This window comes from Labrus bergylta, chromosome 11 (assembly GCF_963930695.1).
Source record: "Labrus bergylta chromosome 11, fLabBer1.1, whole genome shotgun sequence".
Taxonomy (NCBI): Eukaryota; Metazoa; Chordata; class Actinopteri; order Labriformes; family Labridae; genus Labrus; species Labrus bergylta.
This window is the reverse complement of record NC_089205.1, coordinates 8,955,436-8,975,010: the sequence shown is the minus strand read 5'-3', so window position 1 is coordinate 8,975,010 and position 19,575 is coordinate 8,955,436. Positions and strand designations below refer to the sequence as shown.

Here is a 19,575-nt window from a genome sequence, read left to right as displayed (position 1 = left end):
GCGGCTGTCGATCTTCTTTGACAGTTTAAGGTTCTTTTTTATTGATGGAATTTATTTTTGACTGACAGCGCGGTGCGCATGGGATCGTAGTCCAAGGTCCAGGAAAAGAATAACTGGGCTTGAGGATTGAGTTTATTTAGTAATTTATCTCTACCTCTGATTTCTGTGAAGAGCCACAGAAGAAGTAACTGCTCCGAATAATAAAAGCACCGCAAAGCTTCTGTGACCTTTGAGGACTAAAGAAACAGACGGGCTTGGTGGTGTTAAGGAGGTTTCTCTAAAACATGTCAAGGTGGAAAGTAAGAAATGAAAGTCAGACGTATTTATTCTAACAGAAAGGCATTCCTCAGGCGCTTGGTGACCTTGTAGTTCGGCCTAGATTATCACGCTCTGACACAGGAGGAGCTTCTGACAGAGACGGTAAGGTCTTCAAATCTTCACTCAGACAAACAGCCTTTTAATGTCGAGCTTTTATCAGCCAACATTAATTGCAAAAGTAAAAGCCAATCTTCCACCCACTGATCTGGGGAGGGTGATTCATGCATTTATTACGTCAGGCACAAAAATAGAGGGACCACATTACCCCTGTGCTCTCTAAATCCACCGGCTTCCTGTTTGCTGGAAGGGGTGATTTGAAAATGTTGTTTTTGACTTTTAAAGCTGGGAATCAGTGTAGCCAGATGTACTATAACCATCGCATTTGTACCATAATTTTGTCCTCAGTACGATCCACTATCAATAATTACAGAAAAGGCCAAATGTGCAATCATTCTACATTTTTAAAGTCTTCTTAACAAGTCAAGTCACATGTTTGTGACTTGAGAGCAACAAATCACATCAGCATGACTCAGATAGCGATCACATCAGCATCATTCAACACCTGACCAACACGCCCTCTGCTCTGCTGCTAGGCTCTACCGGCCAATCAGATCACCTGATGCCCTGCTAACACCTGCAGCTCGTTATGCCAGACAGTCTGTAGGAACTACTAGCTTAGATACACAGCGCCTGGAGGCAAAGCAGTTCACAGAACAATTTAGAATTTGTGACTAGTTTGTTCCTTTGTTCGTTTATTTACATTAATGTGATGTGCAGGTCATAGTTTTGCCATTCAGTGTGGCATTTAGGTCCTGTCTCGTGCTCTTTTTATATTTAAGGTAGTTTAGGGTCAAATACAGTAATTTAAAGCTTCAGCACAATATTGCTGTATTTTCAGTCTGGCAACACTAATGGGAATGAACCGGCACCGCCTTACTGAAATAAACTGATCAGTGTTCACCCTCCAAATGGAGAACTAAGGTCCACCGATCAGCTGCTCCTGGACGTGCCTAAGACGAGGCTCAGAACCAGGATCAGGGGGCGATCAAGTGTTTTAAATCCCTTAACTCTAGGGTTAGGGTGAGGGTCAAGTTGAATAGTATGTAAGCCAAGTTAGCAGGAAGAGATGTTAGTAGTAGAATGAATGAGTCAGAAAATGGTTTATAATCAGACAAATGGGAACTTCTGACACAAACCTTGACAAATATTTAAAAAGTATATATCCTGCATGTCAAAGAATGAGAGTAAACCAGCCAGGTGTTTATTCAGGTAAACCTAGAAGCAAAAGTAATTACTTTATAATAGTCCAATGATGATGCTGGATATCTAGAGATGCATTACATTTGCATATAGTTCTAAATGTGGAGATGAACATAAGATTTGTTTATGTGTTGTTGTTTTGTCCATTCAGGAAAAATGAAGAGGTCATGATCTCTAGGGAAACAAGCCTAACTTGAAATTGGAGTAAAATATGGGCCATAATCTCACAACCCTGCAAGATGTATTTCACGGACACAAATGTTCTGACCGTAAAAAACAATGGCAACAAAAAATCTAGGATGATTTACAAGGAGAACACACAGCTGTTGTCAGTGCAGACACAATTGGATCCTCCAGACTCGGCCCAGAGCTGCTGTTGTTGATTGCCGCATTTCCTCAGCGTTTTCTCAAGGCTAAATGAGCTATAGGATGAGAGCGGCTGGCAGAGTGCCCCAGCGGAACAGCTCCATCCTTTAACACTCTGATTGATCACATTACAGTTAATTAAATATTGGCAAATTGCTCTCACCCAAGGTTGGCCCATTAAAGTTTACACTCCTGCCACATTTATCACTTTCCATGTCTCTTTTATCACTGCTTGTCACCTCTCCTCTGTGTCAAGTGGATGATGATAAACGCCTGAAACTCCTTAGTTTCTCGCACTTGTACATTTCTACCTCCTTCCTCTTTTGGTTCTGCTTCGCACTCTTCCTACCGGCTTTTCATTTCAATGAAGTATGACAGCTCCAATGAGGGAGTGCGCTGCAGTGAGTCTTTTCCATATTCCTCGGTCTGTGTGTAACCATCAGTATCTTAAAAGGGATCAGGGAAGGGGAAAATGACAGGGAAGGGCTAGGAGCATAAAAATGACACTATCGGGCCACCGCAGAAGTAGAACACAATTGTTCAGCTGTCAGCTAAGGTGTTACCCTAATAAACTACAATAATGCTGATGGGCAGGTTTGTGTAGCATGTCTGACACACATGGTATTGAGATGGCGCTCATCTTCAATGACTGCAATATATTCTCAGGTCCCCCCCGTTTGTAGCAATGAAATGGTCTCTTCCAGAAGTCCCTGAGGTCTCACATAAGGGTGGTGGAAGAGACAGAGTTAGGAGATAGGTACGGACACAAATTGTTGTCCGCTTGGGCATGGTTGCAGAGTGATTCATTACTAATGCATTCAGCTTACAGGCCTGAGGGGAAGTAAAGGCAGGATATCACCTCTGATAAGCCACAAGGCGCTCTTTGAAACTAAGCCGGGCTCTTTATTTGGGTAGAGCTTGGAGGCAGAGGAGGATCTGGCTGAAGAGAAAATCCTCAGACGCTTGACGATTACTTATCAAGAGTCGACCACCGCTATGAATGAGCCTGACTAAAGATGCAATGTGGGTTTGCATAGTGACTCAGAGAAACTGGTTGTTGGTAGTCGTTACTCACTGTTACTTCAGAATGTCATGTTCACATTTATCACGCTACGATATGCTACAATACCACACCATACCATAGGATAGAATAGAATAGGATTGAATCTATATGATTGTATAGGATACCAAGTGATACTACATGATATAAAGCTGGGGGTACCAACTGGTGGGTTGGGACCCAAAAGTCGGTCGCAGAGCCGTTTTAATGGGGCGCCTGGAAATTTTGTTTTTGTCAACAAATCTCCAAAGTGCTTTATAAGGCTGTTCTGTTTTGATCTGTCTCTTTGCTTAGTTACATATTTTGTACCATCTGAGGTCCAAACTGCGCAGCTTTTCATTTCTCTTAAAGGAGTTGGTGGTGGGTCCTTAGACTAAACCAGTTGAGAACCACTGATATAAAGGATAGGATAGGATCTTTTAGGATTCAATACAATACGATCTCTAGGATAGGATAGGATATGATCTATTGCGATGCAATACACTTTATGGTCTCCTTGGGGATATTTGTCTTAGACTCAAAGTGCCGCAAACATTCAGCTGCTTCCACAGTCGAATCAATAAAATATAAAATAATCCAAATGTAAGCAGAAACACTCATACCTGTACCAAAACAACATTATTAGGAGTAGAGCAGATATCTTCTAGATATCTTAAAGGACCTGTTTTTGTTTGTTCTTTTCTTCAATTGAATATCGACTGAACATTGTGGTTTGCCTAACAGGTTATGCACTTTGGGGAACAAAAACAGTCTGTCTGCACACAGTGTCACAAAATAAATGACAAAGCAAGATTCAAGCAGATTTCTGACCTTTTGCTTTGAGTTTGATTCTTTGCCACTTCTGCTGAGCTTCAGCATTCAGTATTCTTCAAGTTAACCAATTCATACATTTCACTATCCACTGTATCTCAAGGTAAAATAGTTCATAGATGTTCTGTAATGGCCAATTGTACATCAGGAAGGACATAACCCCTTGACTGCTCGGATACGGGTTGTGCATTGTGAATTTCTACACTTACTGACAGCCTTCTGTTTCTCATACAGACGCATGAGTAACCTTCAATGTCTGCATAGAACGCACTGGGCTTTCAGCTTAAAGTTAGCCTTCCACATCTTACACATCAAGTTACCTTTTAAGTGTGAGACACTGAGTTGTATGACAAAGCTTCTGTATTTGATGAGCTTGGACCTGAATGCCTTGTCTTATCTACTTTGCTAGCTGTTGTGTTGTCAAGGCCTCAATTTCACGCAGTAAATGGGACTTCAGAACACCGGGCACTGAGTTTAACCTGCTCCTCTATCCCCACCTCTTTAGAGTATCTCTCAAATATCACTGCATGAAAACTCAGATAATCCGCCCTGTAAACGTCTGGTAATGTCCTCGATAACTGGCCAGTTAATGGCAGTTCAACACAAAGTTTGCCTTTGCTGTTAATTGTCAGGAAGGAACTAATGGGGGAATGGTTCTAATTAGCATTTATATCACTGGTGTTTGGGACTGGCCACTTTCCCTCAGAGACACATTGGAAGAAACCAAAGACATTTAAAAAGAATCCCTAGTGTTTGGACAGTAAATCTGTCGCAGATCTTGTAGATTCCTCAGGATTGTTGGTGAGGACGGCCTGCTCCCCCAACCCTCAGCGAGGTAATCTGGCACTACTACCACCTGACATGCCTGACGCCCATCCACCACCATCAGACTGTGTCGTCCCAACTGACGACCAGTGACCACCATTGAACTGTGTCGTCCCAGCAACCACCGCCTGATGCTCAGCCATAACCATCAGACTGTGTCGTCCCAACTAACGACCAGCCACCACCATCGGACTGTGTCGTCCCCACAACCACCGCTGTCCTTATTCATGCACGGCCAGCTCCGACCTCCACCTCAGTGGCAAGGAAGCGAGGACAACAGGAACACAAGAAATACAAAGGAGAAATCCTTCCTGCATATTATCCCATTATGCTTTTTTGTAAAGCGTCTCGTTATATCACTTGTTGTGAATTGGGGCTTTACAAATAATGATTGTTTGATTGATTGGCCGCCTCTAAGATACTACAATACAATTTTCAGTGACAAAAACCTCCACCTTTGTACTGGCAGAGACTCAGAAAGTGCCTTTAATTAAACCAAAGGTCTACATCATCCCACTACAAGGTCAGTCTTCACTGTGAGCCTGTGGGTTAAATCGCCAACATATCACAATGTGGCATGACTGAGGTCGTGACCTCTCTGTGATAACATTAGCTGATGGTGTAGCCCTGTGCTGACAGACATGAGTGACACCAGGTAAAATGATGTGATATGACTCTATACTGACCACAGCGCTGGCCGCCTGCCACACAGACATGTTGTTTAACTGGAGACTCTTTTGCTGACATTGCAGTTCTACGGGTGATTGGACTGTGTGAGCATTACCAGCAGAGTCACTGAAATATCTGCCTTTTTCCAACGAGATAATCCCCTCTGCTAACTGGTCGACAGCTCTTGCTCTTAGATTCTGACTCACTGACTATTTAAGGAGTGATTAACCCACGTTTGTTCTTTCAAATGTCTTCAAACAGCCACATTGGCAGCTGTGCTTAAAACCTCTCAGGGCCTCTTATTGGTAAGAAGTTAAATTACATGTGGAAACAAAATGTTACAGCTGTCCAACAAGAATACCGTACAAACTGTCATAAAAGTGAGGGGCTTGTAAATGTGTCTGAGAGGTCATAAAGTATTTCACACTGCGCAAAACATCCCAGAATCCGGAGATGGTTTTACCCAGATATTTCAAACTTCGACTAATATATGATGAAATCTGTGGTGGATACTCTCCGGTCATTGAGTAGTAAAAAGTCATATCTGGAGCATATTTTATCTCCGGATTGGGACCACTTTGATTCTATCAGAATGCAGAGTTAAGATATTTTACTGATATGACTGATGCTGTATTCTGAATGCCAAATAGAAACAATTTCTGGAGTCGGCATATCACGTGACACAACCAAACTAAAACCCAGAAAGTTTTAAACGTCTGGCAGGAAACCTGCAGATATGACTTAATATGGGATTAATGTGTTCTGTCCTAAGGAAAAGTGTTTTTCTTTTATAAAATGTAAAAATGTTTTCCAGAATGTAAATTTGTCTCAAGATTTGTAATTTTTGTTTTGCACCTCCGAGCCACCGTAGATAGAGGAGAGGGCAATGATAATCAGAGTTAGATACATGTCAGCAACTTATTTGAATAATTCCTCCAGTTTAACCAAAACTGTTGTTCGCAAACAAATCTTTATTTTAGATCCTTTGCTCTAATGTTTCCAATCAATATCATTCTCATTGTTAAACATGTTCATGATGGCACTTGAATTTGATCAGCCAATAAGTAAGTTCAGGGGAAGACCGAGGGGAATCAGGAAAGTATTGATGGTTTCCAAAACATAGAAAAAGTTACAGTACAGTATGTGCTGATGAAAGTCGGTGATATCTGCCTCTCACAGCTCTCCTTTCTATTTCTGAAGGGCACCCTGCCTTTGCACTATACATTTCCAACGGACTAATGAAGTATGGACATTATGTACTCGGGGGGGATACAGGGTGGCAATCTTTGCACTGCAACTCATGAGAGATTAAGTTAAGAGAAAAGTTTGACGACCAGTTGTTTTAACTTTATGGCTGGTAAAATGGAGTTTTAAGACTATATTTCAAAAGGACAAAAGGTCGTCTTTGCACATGGCTGATGAAATGATGGGCATATGACGAGGCAGAAAATGGATAACATCATTGCCCCTGAAGGGAATGATTGTGTGCTCTCTCCGCCGTACACTCTGCTTCACCTTTGATGCAGAAAACTTCGGCAACCCTGGAGTCACTGTGGACATAAATAACAGGAAGCGTGGAGGAGATCGTGATTTATTTTTAACTGCATCCGAAAGCCTCTCAAGTCATGTCGAGTAACTGAATGATTTTATCTTTAGCAGAAGCTCATGTCTTCAGGAATGCAACAACACCCTCTGATTTTGCTAAATGATATGAGATGAATTTAGAAATAATTGTACATGCTACCTGCTGCAGTGAGGGCACTCAGGATCGAACACTTCACACAGTTGGATGCCAGGCAGGTAGAGTAGTTGAAACAGGATTTGAATGCCCACAGCGAGGCTCTACTACACAGATATGAAGGTGGGAAGCAAGGGCAGGCTGGTGCAAAGACAAACAGAGAAAAGAAACCGAGTAGAAAAGACTGACAAACGTCTTCTGTGGCCTCTACGCACAGCCCGCAGTCATTCCTTGTAAGGCCTTGCCGCTGTCTCTCACCTGACATATACCTTTACTTGTGCTGTACCCCCTGTTGGTTCAACCTCCACGACATCAGGCCAAAACTCTCCACAAGCCCGAGGCAAAGAAGAATGGAAAAAGAGTGAGACGGATAATAGAGGATTTTTTCTTCCTGCATCACAGACGGAGGCTGAAATCAAAACACTCTTATTCTTGTTAATGGAGCATTTTACGAGCAGAATCCTCGTACATATGGTTCGTTTATCCAGGAGATAAAATTTAAAGACTGCAAAATAGTGCACAAGATCAAAACAACTGGAATGGAGAAGAGAAGAGATGGAGGGGTTGAGGGGTTGAGGAGCGAGGGAAGGCAGAGGAAAGATAGGGGCAGACAATGCAGGCAAGCCAGGGAATGAGAAGACAGAATATGTATAATAATACCAGAGTAAAGCGGCACTTTCTGTTTATTTTTCTCTGCACGCCCCCGTACACACTATGCTATATACCTCCGCCATCGTGTTGGAGTGTGGATCACCACTATCTCCTCCTGAGTTGCACCCCCATTTTATGCTCCAGCGGATGACAATAATTTAAGCCCTGCGATATGCAAATCTCCTTAATTGGACTGTCACAAGTTCCCAGGCATCGTCAACTTTACAAAATGACTGAGGCTGCGAGCAGATTGGATTTCGGTGGCCAATCTTGTACACTTAATTTTCAGTAATTTTGCAAGTGTCTCGACGCAAGGTCCTGCAACATGTCACTTACACGACCGTCTACGCCAGGACTAAAAAACAACATATGAAATGGTATAAGAAGAGTCCTCGTCTTACTATTTGCATTCTCCCATAGCTCGTTTTCTCTCTATGTATACCCAATTACTCCCATCTAAAGCAGACCCTTCAGTATTCATGCGACTCATCTTGTTTGTACCTTTTAGAACCTCGATGACTATGAGGCGGGAGGCAGCAGTTCTCCCCCAGGAGGCCCCTGTTGTTCCCATTCTGTCACATACGAGTATTTTGTTCTGCACTTGAAACTCTATCATATTCAGAAGAACATGCTTCCTCTATCTAATAGGTCTGCAGGAGCACACAAGCGTGAGTGTCTGACGCAAAATGTACGCAAATATTGCTCTTCAAGAGGACTCTGATTATCCTCATTACACAAACACATTCCCAGGAGCTGAAGTGGTTTTCCCAGAGGGAAGAGCAGAACCTTGTTGAGTTTTAAAGGTGTACGGCATCTGTGTGTGTGTGTGTGTGTGTGTGTGTGTGTGTGTGTGTGTGTGTGTGTGTGTGTGTTCATGCGTGTGTGAGTGTGTGTGTGTGTGTGTGTGTGTGTGTGTGTGTGTGTGTGTGTGTGTGTGTGTGAGATCAGGGACAGAAAGCGAACAGCTCATGCAATATAAACCTAATTTGTTTAATGTATTCTCCTTCCAGGTAAATAACCTTGATGTGCTGCCTCCTGGAGTTTGTCTGTCATCTCCACTGATCCGGGGGTATTAATTATCGCTGATGTTTCCCTGTCAGGTTTGTTGTATAATCTTTGTTTATTTAAAGCATCGACTTTGTTATGTTTGCAAGAAGCCTCACTCGATTACCAAGCGAGCCTGTTAGGTGTCAGAACCTTGTGCACACATCATGAACAACTTCTCAAACGCCGTCTCTCCACATGTCGATGATGTTGGATATGTAGAATATTTGGAAGGTTTTTTTTTTAAGGTAACCCAAAGTTTCATACTCTCTTAAGTGTTTCCATCTTCAGAAACCATTTTTTCCTTTGATTTACAAAAAAACAAATCGTGTGTAGAGTATATCATCCATCGTGACATGCAGAGAAAAGAAGAGAAAAACACCAGCGCGGCTTCTGTCTTCATGTCTTCAAGAGGGGAATTTGATCAAAGTTATATTTTCGTATCTTAATGAGGTGATGCTATTTGGTCATCCTCACTGCCAAAATGTTTTTCAATCACATTCGAGTTGATGGAGAAGCATAAATCCTAAATTCCTGATCTGGATTATCGTAAAAAAAAAAAAAAAAAATCAATTCAATGAGAAAGAACAGTATAGGGACAGCAGCAGATGATTTTGGCTATGATCTCACAGTCAGAGGATTAAGTCTGTGAGATGTTTGGTGGACTGATGCTCTAATAACCTCAGAGGCAGAACGCCAGGCCGTCCAGGAATTAACTCCACGAGTGTGCGGAGGGGATTACTGATAAACCAAAGCTCTGTCTGTCTGTTACACATCAATCAAAAAGCAGAGTTTTTCATAAACATGTTTATGTCTGCATGCTCTCCTGGGCGATGTTCAATATCAGCAGTTTGTAGCTTGATTGGGGATTAACAGAAATAAGGGGTGAAATTGTTATGTGATGTCATGTTTTGAATTTTCAACATTCCTTTTGTAAAATGGAAAGCGAGTGTGCATGTAGGTGTGTGTGTGTGTGTGTGTGTGTGTGTGTGTGTGTGTGTGTGCCAAAAAAGATGCAAAAGGCATTTAAAAAAAAAAAAGTTGCTAACATAGGAGACCATTGTGCGTTCCTTGTAGTTTTTTCAAAGTATAGAGTCCATCCTTCCATTATCTATACAGATTTTACAGTTTAGGGTTTATGGGGGCTGGAGCCGATCCCAGCTGTCATTGGTCGAGAGGCGGGGTTACACTGTGGACTGTTCACCAGTCAATCACACGGCTGACATATAGAGACAGACAACCAACCACACTCACACTCACACCTACGGACAATTTAGACCTAACCTAACAAGCATGTCTTTGGACTGTGGGAGGAAGACGGAGTCCCCGGAGAGAACCCACACATGCACGGGGAGAACATGCAAACTCCACACAGAGAGGCTCCTATCAGACGGGGATTCAAACCAGGAACCTCCTCGCTGTGAGGTGACAGACCTAACCACTGCAGCACCATGTAGCCATGAAGTATAAAGTGAGAAACTTTGAGTCCTAACCCCCTCGTACACACACTTTTTCAGAGGCATGTGTGTATGGCGGATGTCTCTGCAGCTGCAAAGAGGAGGGAAAACTAGGTGATAAAATAACGACAGCAGGAAAAAAAAAAAAAAAAAGGTTGTAGGAAGGGGGATTAAAAGCAGAGAGGAAGCTGTCAGATTTTCAAAGAAAAAAAGGGAGGTCCTCTTCAGAAAAGAGACAGAAAGAGGACATAAAAGTAAGATTGAAGGATTCGGAGAGAAGAACGGGAGCCAGAGAGGAGATTTTGTAACCGTAAAACACAAGTATTCAAGGATAGACGGGATGAACCTCGAAATTTAAGTTGTAAATCAAAAGCAACACAAGACTCTTTGAAGCTCAGCAGAGATGCTCTGGCAAGTGATGAATGTGATATTGACTGCTTACTGCTAAAACAAGGATTGAGCTCACCGAGCGCTGCTTAGAGAGTTCCTCTCTATCTGACTGTGAAGAAGTGCAGCAGACTTTCGGCTTGTATGTTTGCATCCCGGGAGGAGCGCTCATGACAGTTTGTTGACACTTTAATTGGAGGCCTTGAGGCTCGAATGCTAATCATCAACAAATACACGTATCCAAATATAATGCACTCCTAAAAATGTGTCACTGGTGTCATCTAACCTGTCGTTTGCACATCCTCTTGCTTCCAGATCACATGATACTTAGGTATTAGGGATACGTAGGTATTATTTATACAGATACTGTGACACATGTGAAACAGTATGTGGCGGGTGCTTTCACACCTATGGCGAAAATAGAAGAGGTGTCACGTCGTGGTAGACTTAAGTACCGATTAACGCCTTTAATGGTCCAAACTGAAACATCCTGAAGAGAACACACCCTGTGCATTAGTCCACAGGGTGGTGGAGGAGTAAACCGTATAGATGCACAGAAACACACTGTTCAAAGACACACTGGGCGACTTGTAAATGTTGATCCACTTGAAGCCAAAATGTCCCTCGCCGCCCATAGAGTGAAGGGCGGGATGAATGTTGTTGGCGGTTAAATATACATCACACACTAGACGTACACTTCGAAACAGCACACTCTGTGAAGCGACTGATTTGTGGTGGGAATGTTTTAATTAAAGTCGAGGGAAAGCACAAACTTAATGAATTAATTTGAACAATAATTGAATTGTACGTTTTGCATAAAAGTCCAATTCTTTGGAAAATCTAAACTGCAATTAGTCCAATTCTAATTTTATCCCTGAATGGTTTCATGTAACCAAAGCACCATACAATTCAGGACAGAGGGATAAATCTGTGGACTACAAAGAATAATCAGGCGCACACAAAGACTGTGGCTATTAATGGGCGGAGCCTGAGTGACAACACCCGTCTGTTCCTGCAGGGGGCGCTGGAGTATTTCTAAATGCTGGAAATACTGTCTCAGTCTAACTTTCAGTCAACCTAACGACAGGCTGAGAGCTGGAGCTGAGGCAGGTTTTAAGCCTCCTGACAAACTGTTACACTGCACCCACCTGTCAATCAGGTCAGCTACACGCCTTATTGTGAATAACTCTTATCCTTCATCAAATCAAAACTGATAAGTCATCAAAACATTCACCCCCCGTACAGTGTGTGCTGATCAAGACATGAGCTAATCAGAACTATTTGTCTTTTTGAACTAGGCTGTAAACATGTTAATCTCCGCTGTTAAAACAGGATTTTTTGAGTGGGCGTGTATGAGACTTACTGTGCTTCTGCAGCCAGCCTCTAGTGGACACTCCAGGAACTGCAATGCAGTACAATAACATATTTGTTTCCTCACTGCTGCAAGTCAAACTAAAATGAACGAATAACCTTCCACAACAGCTAAGACATGCCGTCCTATCTCTCCAGATTTCACCAACATTTCTGGATTCATCTGATCTTTTAATGTTTGCCAAGCAGGGATTGCATTTGGTAGCCTATAACTTTTTCTTATTATGAGTTTATCCACTACGGACACGTCCACCCCAGGCCTGGAAAACCCTCTTTAAAATGTTGAGCTGAGTACATCTCTATGGGAATCCTGACTGGAGTGTGAACTCGTATACCTGTTTGTCTGCCTCTCGCTCTCCTTCTCCCACAGTGACTGGACTTTGTTTAACCTCCTATTTTATCCATTTGGGCTTCTGTTAGCTAATGTACCTTTAGCCCAGCAGCCAGAGGACACACCCAGAGGTTTCAACAGGATCAGTACAACCCTCCATGGGAGCGCACAAACAGAGTGGAAGTGTAAAGGTAGAGGGTGTTGGGAGTGGTTTGAGAAATGCCTGTAGTATGACGCTAAACGATGGTGGTTGTCATATTGGACAAACAGCATGTTAGTCAACTCCGTCACACCTCTAATTATGAAAACTTATCAACAATTCTTAATAAATAAAAAACAGGTAAGTTATAATATAAAACAACACCTGTATCGTAAAGAATGCAGCCTTAAATACCAATATCATTACTTGAAAGCGTTAAATCTTACTGAATATTTTAACATGGGTCCTGATGGGTATTCTTCGGTTTTCGCAGTCATCCTCTAGTGGCCGCTCTTGGAACAAAACAAAAAAATAATACAAATTTTTTGGGATCTTCAATGCCTTTATATAGAGATAGGACAGCGAGTCAGAAACCGGGGAAAGAGAAAGAGAGAGTGGGGGATGACATGTGGGAAAGGAGCCACCCATGGCACCTGTTTGGAGGAATAGCAACCATACGTGGGGTGTGCGCACTAACCACTAGGCCACCATGCGCCCTGAACTTTAATATTTTGCACGACCACAGTGGCTCCCCCTTTTTTTAAACACCTGAGGAGGACGCTAGGTTTCCACTTGTTTTCCACTAAAACATCTATTGTGGCTCTACTGGCTAAGCAGCCTGCTCTTAATTCCCGTAGGATCTCGTTAAGAGGGACGTTCTGGCATAGGGGAAAACGATGAGGACATTGTTGGTTTAAGTATTTCCTCAGAATGATTCCACATAATCACCCTCAGGAACAGCAGGGCCCTGTCCACCTGTCCCTGCTGGAGAAGGATGCAGTATCAATTGGGCCTAAAGTGAGAGACATTGTTAATCTGCAGAAACCAAATTTAGATCTGTTAACTCCACAAGAGTCTGTAGTGTCAAAAAGTCAACATAACCAAATGTTTCCAATTCAGGCATGCACGGAGCAAAGAGGAGGACGGAGCACTGCACATCAGCGTCCAATCTCAACAGCAGTGAACGCCTCAGTTTTAAAGGAAGAATGTGCAACATGTTACACATGAATATATCATAAATCCAGTCTATCCTGTGTAAATGTGTCTCTGAGTCATGACTGTCTACAATGAGTGAGAAGCTCGAGTTCTGCTGGCTGTGTTGTTGTCAGAGCCGTGTTTACATGGACGGGACGGCCGGCTCCTCCCCTTGTGTATAAAAGCTGTTTTAGTCAAGGACTAGAGAGAAGAAGAAGAACATACTCTTATTTGCTTATTTAAATGTCAAGTAAGCATTTTTAGATCGCGGTCATTCTGTGTCAGAATGGTTTGGTTTGGTTTCATGCTGGTGGTCAGAGGAGACATCTACAGGATCAAAAAGTAACACATTCTTCCTTTAAAGCAACTCTATGACTCAAGCATGTCTGCAGCTCGGTGGGTCGAGAATGTAGCTGACTGAACATTTAGCGTAGTGCCATTCAAGGGAAACTGAATGTGTCCTCTTTTTTTTTGCTTCCTTTTCAGTGAATTGCAGCTCGGCTTGCCTCCCTCCTGTCACTTCTGTAACTCATCAAAAGACACACAAAAAAGAAGCTAAAAGCCCAGAAAAGAAATCTCATTACAAAGACGATTTCCCTCATCTTTGTGGTTCAGTGAGGAAGCAGATTGCATTTCAGTACTTCATTAATAAATGAGTATGTGAACAATGGCAGAATGATGGCTCCATTGTCTCCAAGCTAAAGTCTAAAGCACTTTAAAAACAGAAACGTCTCGATGTTACCTCAGCTTTATAGCGTATCTACCAAAAGCATGTTTGCATGAATCAAAGTATCTCTGAACAACACAAAGGTGGATTTTTTCTTGGATTGTTTTTACTGTTGTGTCCATCTGCTGCTTTTTTTGTCCTTCATGCTCTGAGTCAAAAATAGAGCTAATTAGACGGAACTATCGGTGAAAAGAAAAAAGCTGTAATCATTCGGTGGGAAAATGGTACATTTGCTGTGGGCAGCATCGAGTCTCGGGGAAGGTAAAGGGCACCACTCCAACCCCCCTGAATGCACTGGAGATGGAGGAAATCCAACAGGTGGAAATTATTTGGGAGAAAAAAAAGATGAAAAAATGAGTGTTATTACACATAAAAGGGGCGAGAGAGAGAGAGAGAGAGAGAGATAGAAATAGAGAGAGAGAGAACGAGAGAGAGAGAGAGAGAGAGAGCAAAGACGTCTGAGAGCCTTTTCTTTTAACACAGACTCCCCGTCCTTAAAAAGAGACGTTTTAATCGTATTTTTTATAATCACGGGTTTTTAACTGCTACTTTGAAGTAGGGGCTTTTGGGGGAATTGAAACAGCAGCACCTGCTGAAAACAGATTTTTTTTTTTTAAGAGTCGCCTTATTAAAAGCAGCCCCCTGGCCTCCGTGAAATTTCCATCCAGCTCATGAAATGAGATTGAGAAGGCGTAAAGCGTCCCTCATCAGAAAGCCTCTTCTTTAACTTTCCATCTGTATTTTTTCTGCAGCGACACGCTCTGATTTTAAGTGACTTTTAGTTTCCATTTATACACTTTGACAGGTGATGAGATCATCTTAGACTCCACATTTAGAGATCAGAACGGGGCTTTAAGCTTTAGCTGTGAATTTTTTTCTTAATGGAAATGATAAAACTGTTGGAGATCATCCTTGAATAATTGAAGGTTTGTAGGTAAAGTCCGCAGATTTTTCCTTCAAAATAAAATACAGACTTCTCCGAAAGTCAAGCTGCTCTATCATCCCTTCTGGGCCTCCGTACATGTGTGGTGGTGACTGTGTCTGCAGAGACTCTGTCCTCTGACTGGATTTTGCAGTTCTGGTTTGTTCTGGTTGACTCGGGACGTTTCTGGGCGGAGATGGTGTGTTTCCTCCAGCCAATGACAGCGCAGCAGGTGAGTTTAGGAGAGGATTGATCAGCGATTGGACGCAATTCAAACCGGCGAATATGACAGAGGTGGACATAGCGGCAAAGAAGAGAAAATATAATCACAGTGAGGAGAAACACAAAGCAGATAAAGCTCTTTCTAAATCGAGGGTGAACCTTGTGTTGGCTTTTACTCATGGACGTGGAGTTGGTCTGTTTCCTGTTGGACAGGCAGGTGACAAACACCGGCGGTTAGCTTGCGGGAACCCTTTACCCTACTTACATAACTCATGCACATGTAACCGCAAATAGGCTACATGACTAGCTTATTTTCATAAGCTAGTCATGTAGCCCATGTAATGTGCTGAATACTTTCTGTATAGTTTGTGTTTCTGTAAGAGCAACGGCCATGACAACATTTCTCTTCGGGGATAAAAAAAAAAAAAAGCATTTCAGATTTTGACTTTGGTGTGATCAACATTTTCAATTTGTTAAGCTCTGAAATCAAACCCTGGGCCTCTCAGATCAAAGTCCTGTCTCTTTTTAAAACCATCCATCACCTCCTGCCAGCACCCAGAGCGTGCATGCCTTTGCATTCTCGTACTTTTGTCACCTGACTTTATTTGCAGAACAAATAATAATAATAAAAGAAGTCAAGAGAAGACATTTACATGTACTGTACAAGAACAAAAAACTGGGTGATGGCCTCCAGAAATGATCCAAGCAGCAACCTTTAATGACAATGGAGGGAGACCAAGCTGAGCGTGGTGACTTGTGTCAGATTGGCAAACCGAGGCCTTGTGGAGGAAGCAATCTGGTGGAGCTGTTGACCGTGCAGCGTTTGCTTACCTGGGTGAATGGTGAGATTCGACCAGCGAAAGGAGGACTGACACATGAATAGAAACAAACTACTACAAGACAACATGTGAGTGTCGGAGTCTGTGCATGCTGGCAGACGATAAACCAGCATGGACTGACAACCAGTTAACCTGTGTCAAACAACCGCGCTCATCACATCCCCTGCACATTAACCCTCATAACCCCGCACTTTAAAAGCACACTCGGTACGGAGATAGCATTCTCCTAAAATAACCACTTCAACTTAATAACATAATAGACTTCTGGGATAGACTCACTTTTCATGCATCCCTGCAGAGTTCAGGCGCCACTTGATAAGGCAGCAATGTGAATATTTTAGAACGTACTTTAGATTTGTGTAACACGTTTAGTTTCAGTCGTTGACATAAATGACTTGCAGTTAGCGCAACTGAAAAACATTGAGTTCAGTAATAACTAGTTGTAGAGAAGAATCTGGACATGACTTTGGCATCAGCTTGTGTCTAAAGCAAAACACATTTGTGTACTTTATCTTTCTCACAGGTTTACAAAGACATACCCGAGACCTGAGTGCTCCCAGACCAAGACAAGACCAAGACATTTAGGGATCGAGATCAAGTCAAGACTAAGACCAAGGCAGGGCAAGTCAAGACTAAGACCAAGGCAGGGCGAGACAAGACCGAGACCAAGACAGGGCGAGACCGAGACCAAGACATTTAGGGATTGAGACCGAGTCAAGACAAATACCAATGCCAAGGCAGGGCCAGACTAAGACCTTAGGGTTTGAGGCCGAGTCAAAACCAAGGCCAAGGCAGGGCGAGACCATGGACCATTACGTCAAACAACGGCCCACTTCCTCATTTGAGAATGGTTGCCGTGACCACCTCTTCAAGCGGACTCTGGCACAGAACCAGAGTACGTTAGTGTGTGTTCACACTGATCAAATGAACTGGACTTTGGATTCAAGCGTATTCAGATCCGGGCCCCTAGTGTGAAACCACCCATTGTAATTAAAACCTGGCTGCCCTAATTAACGAGGCTTAAGTTAAGCTACCTGAGCTGCCACTGGCCTGTCATCCCCGCCCGGCAATTTGTTGCAAGAAGGCAGAATTACTGGATAACTGTCTAATTCAGCCTTGAACCGTGTCTACAGGGTAAGACTCCTGCTTCTTTAAGTGCTGAAGAGTGAGTGCTGCATCATCTTTTGTGTGTGTGTGTGTGTGTGTGTGTGTGTGTGTGTGTGTGTGTGTGTGTGTGTGTTTACGTGTGGGTTTGCTGGGGTAACTCAAAGGTCCAGAGGGAGGATGGTGAAATACAAAAGAAATATGTGGGAAGTGGTGATGAGAGGAAAGTGAGAAATGAGAACTGATAGCAGGAAAAAGAGCGGTAGACAGCACTGTGATGTTAATGTTCTTCCTGATTAATAATTTGGTGAGAAATCACTCTCAGTCCCCTGACTTATAAAATCTAGGAACACCCAAAAGCTTTTTCCCTGCTGTGTGTGTGGGTGTGCGTGCATGAGTTTGGGCTTTGCCGTTGTGTGTTTGTCAGTCTATCGAGAGCCAGAGGACATATGCTGGTCAGCCAGCAACCCTCCCTACTGTCTCATCATTTTCTCCCTTTCTCCCTGTAGGGTGGCCATTACACTGAGCCCCCTCAGGCCATGCCACAGCACAACACACACACACACACACACACACACACACACACACACACACACACACACACACACACACACAGAAGCAAACAATGACAAATGTTTTACTAACCATATACACATGCAAGCCTACACACACACACACACACACACACACACACACACACTCCCTCCATCCATCAGCCCAGCTCGAGGGCCTCGGTTAGGGGGCTCCAGCCCAGTGCAGCAGCCCCAAATGCTACGGCCTTGGCCACATTAGCACCCTGGCGGAAGAGAGGGTGGCTGGACGCGCCAACTGCCTCCAGCTAATGTCCTCCCACAAGAGCTGGCACCCTTTAGCCGAGCTGGAACTGTCACAAAGTGGGAAGCATCTAATCCGGTTTGATTTTATTCTATTTATTTATTTTTTCCCAGCATATTTTGCCACCATGTTGAGGTTTATTTGAGCCACTTTCCACGACCAAATAAATATGAAATATGAACGTGGCCTGTCATACGTGCTCGCTGGGAATCATTGGCTTGAATGGTTGTGGTGCAGAGCGGAGTTAACACGTAAAAAAAAGCAGTAAAGAAAAAAGCAGTGATGCAGCAGTTACAGAGCATGAAGCCAATTTAAGCCCCTTCACAGTGATAACACATGACAGCCTTATATGGTTTAAGTCCTTAGTGTAAGTATATCCTACAGCTATGCTTCCCTGTGCAGATTAACACCTAAGTCATCGTTGGCTGCCTCAAAGAGGAGCCTTTTTTCGTTCAGAGCCATATAAAATGTACCATACCTGCGTAGGGGATCGGGGCGTCTTTGTCCAGGGCCACCAGAGGCGGATCCAGCAGGACGACGTCAGTGTTTTCAGTGATCACGCCATGGTACGACGTCTCAATCCACGGCTTGTGTTTATTCACTGTGGAGACAGAAAGGGAAGGATATCAGTGAACTATGCTCACATGCAAAGATTTACAGCTTGAATGTCACGTCAACTGAACCTTTAGACATCAATATGCACAAACATGCACAAGTATTCATTTGTTTTTTCTTGGTTTCATGGCAAACCTCCTCCAGCCTGAGTTTTTCTGTACGACATTCTCACGTCGCTAATCTCCCCCGCTGCCTCTTTTTGTTCTTTTGTTCTTTTTCTTCCGTCAAACATTCCCCGCAGGTTTCAAAGCCCAGTGCCTCGCTTGATCAATGACCACCACTGAGCTGCCAGCAGAACACTGTATCCAAGGCCGAGTCAAAACAAAGTTCACGAGCAGAAGGCCTCATTAAGGGCCATAATTGAGTAACGGCCTCCTGGGCTCTGAGCGGCAACATGCCGACCCACTCACCATTTGTTTACCATCTTGTGGTGACAGGGTAAAGAAAGAAAGGTAGGAGAAAAGAAATGGACTTCTTTAGTTCTTCTAAGTGCTTTTTTAGCTGCACCAGAAAAAGTCACAATTACATTTAGTAATTTCTAAGTTCAAGTAGGTGCATTTAAAATGACACAAAGAGAGGCTGTAATTCAAGGTCCCCCCCCCCCCCCCCCCCCCCCGCTGAGACAGGCCTCTTCAAAAAATCATAATATGTGCCTTAATGGGGAAATAAAGAACATGGGTGATAATTACTCTCCAGGGGGAGAGAAAGTGGACTCTGAGTGCCGATCAAGCAATCATTGTAGACCGCTTCAAATTTGTACAGAATGTCAGTAAAAGCCACTTTAAATGTTGAAATGTGTATTTTCTAAACAACACAGCCAGGAAAATATCATCACCAGTTATAATCTATGA

The 19,575-nt window shown here is 43.1% G+C and overlaps 1 protein-coding gene across 1 annotated transcript in view; it reads right to left on the bottom strand.

Moving 5' to 3' along the window:
- Positions 1–19,575, bottom strand: part of LOC109986268 (calsyntenin-2) — a 242,381-nt gene that overhangs the window by 129,943 nt on the left and 92,863 nt on the right. The window contains exon 2 of the mRNA XM_020636858.3: positions 18,588–18,710. Coding sequence (XP_020492514.1) covers positions 18,588–18,710 — 123 coding nt within the window. The remainder of the gene's footprint in view (positions 1–18,587; positions 18,711–19,575) is intronic.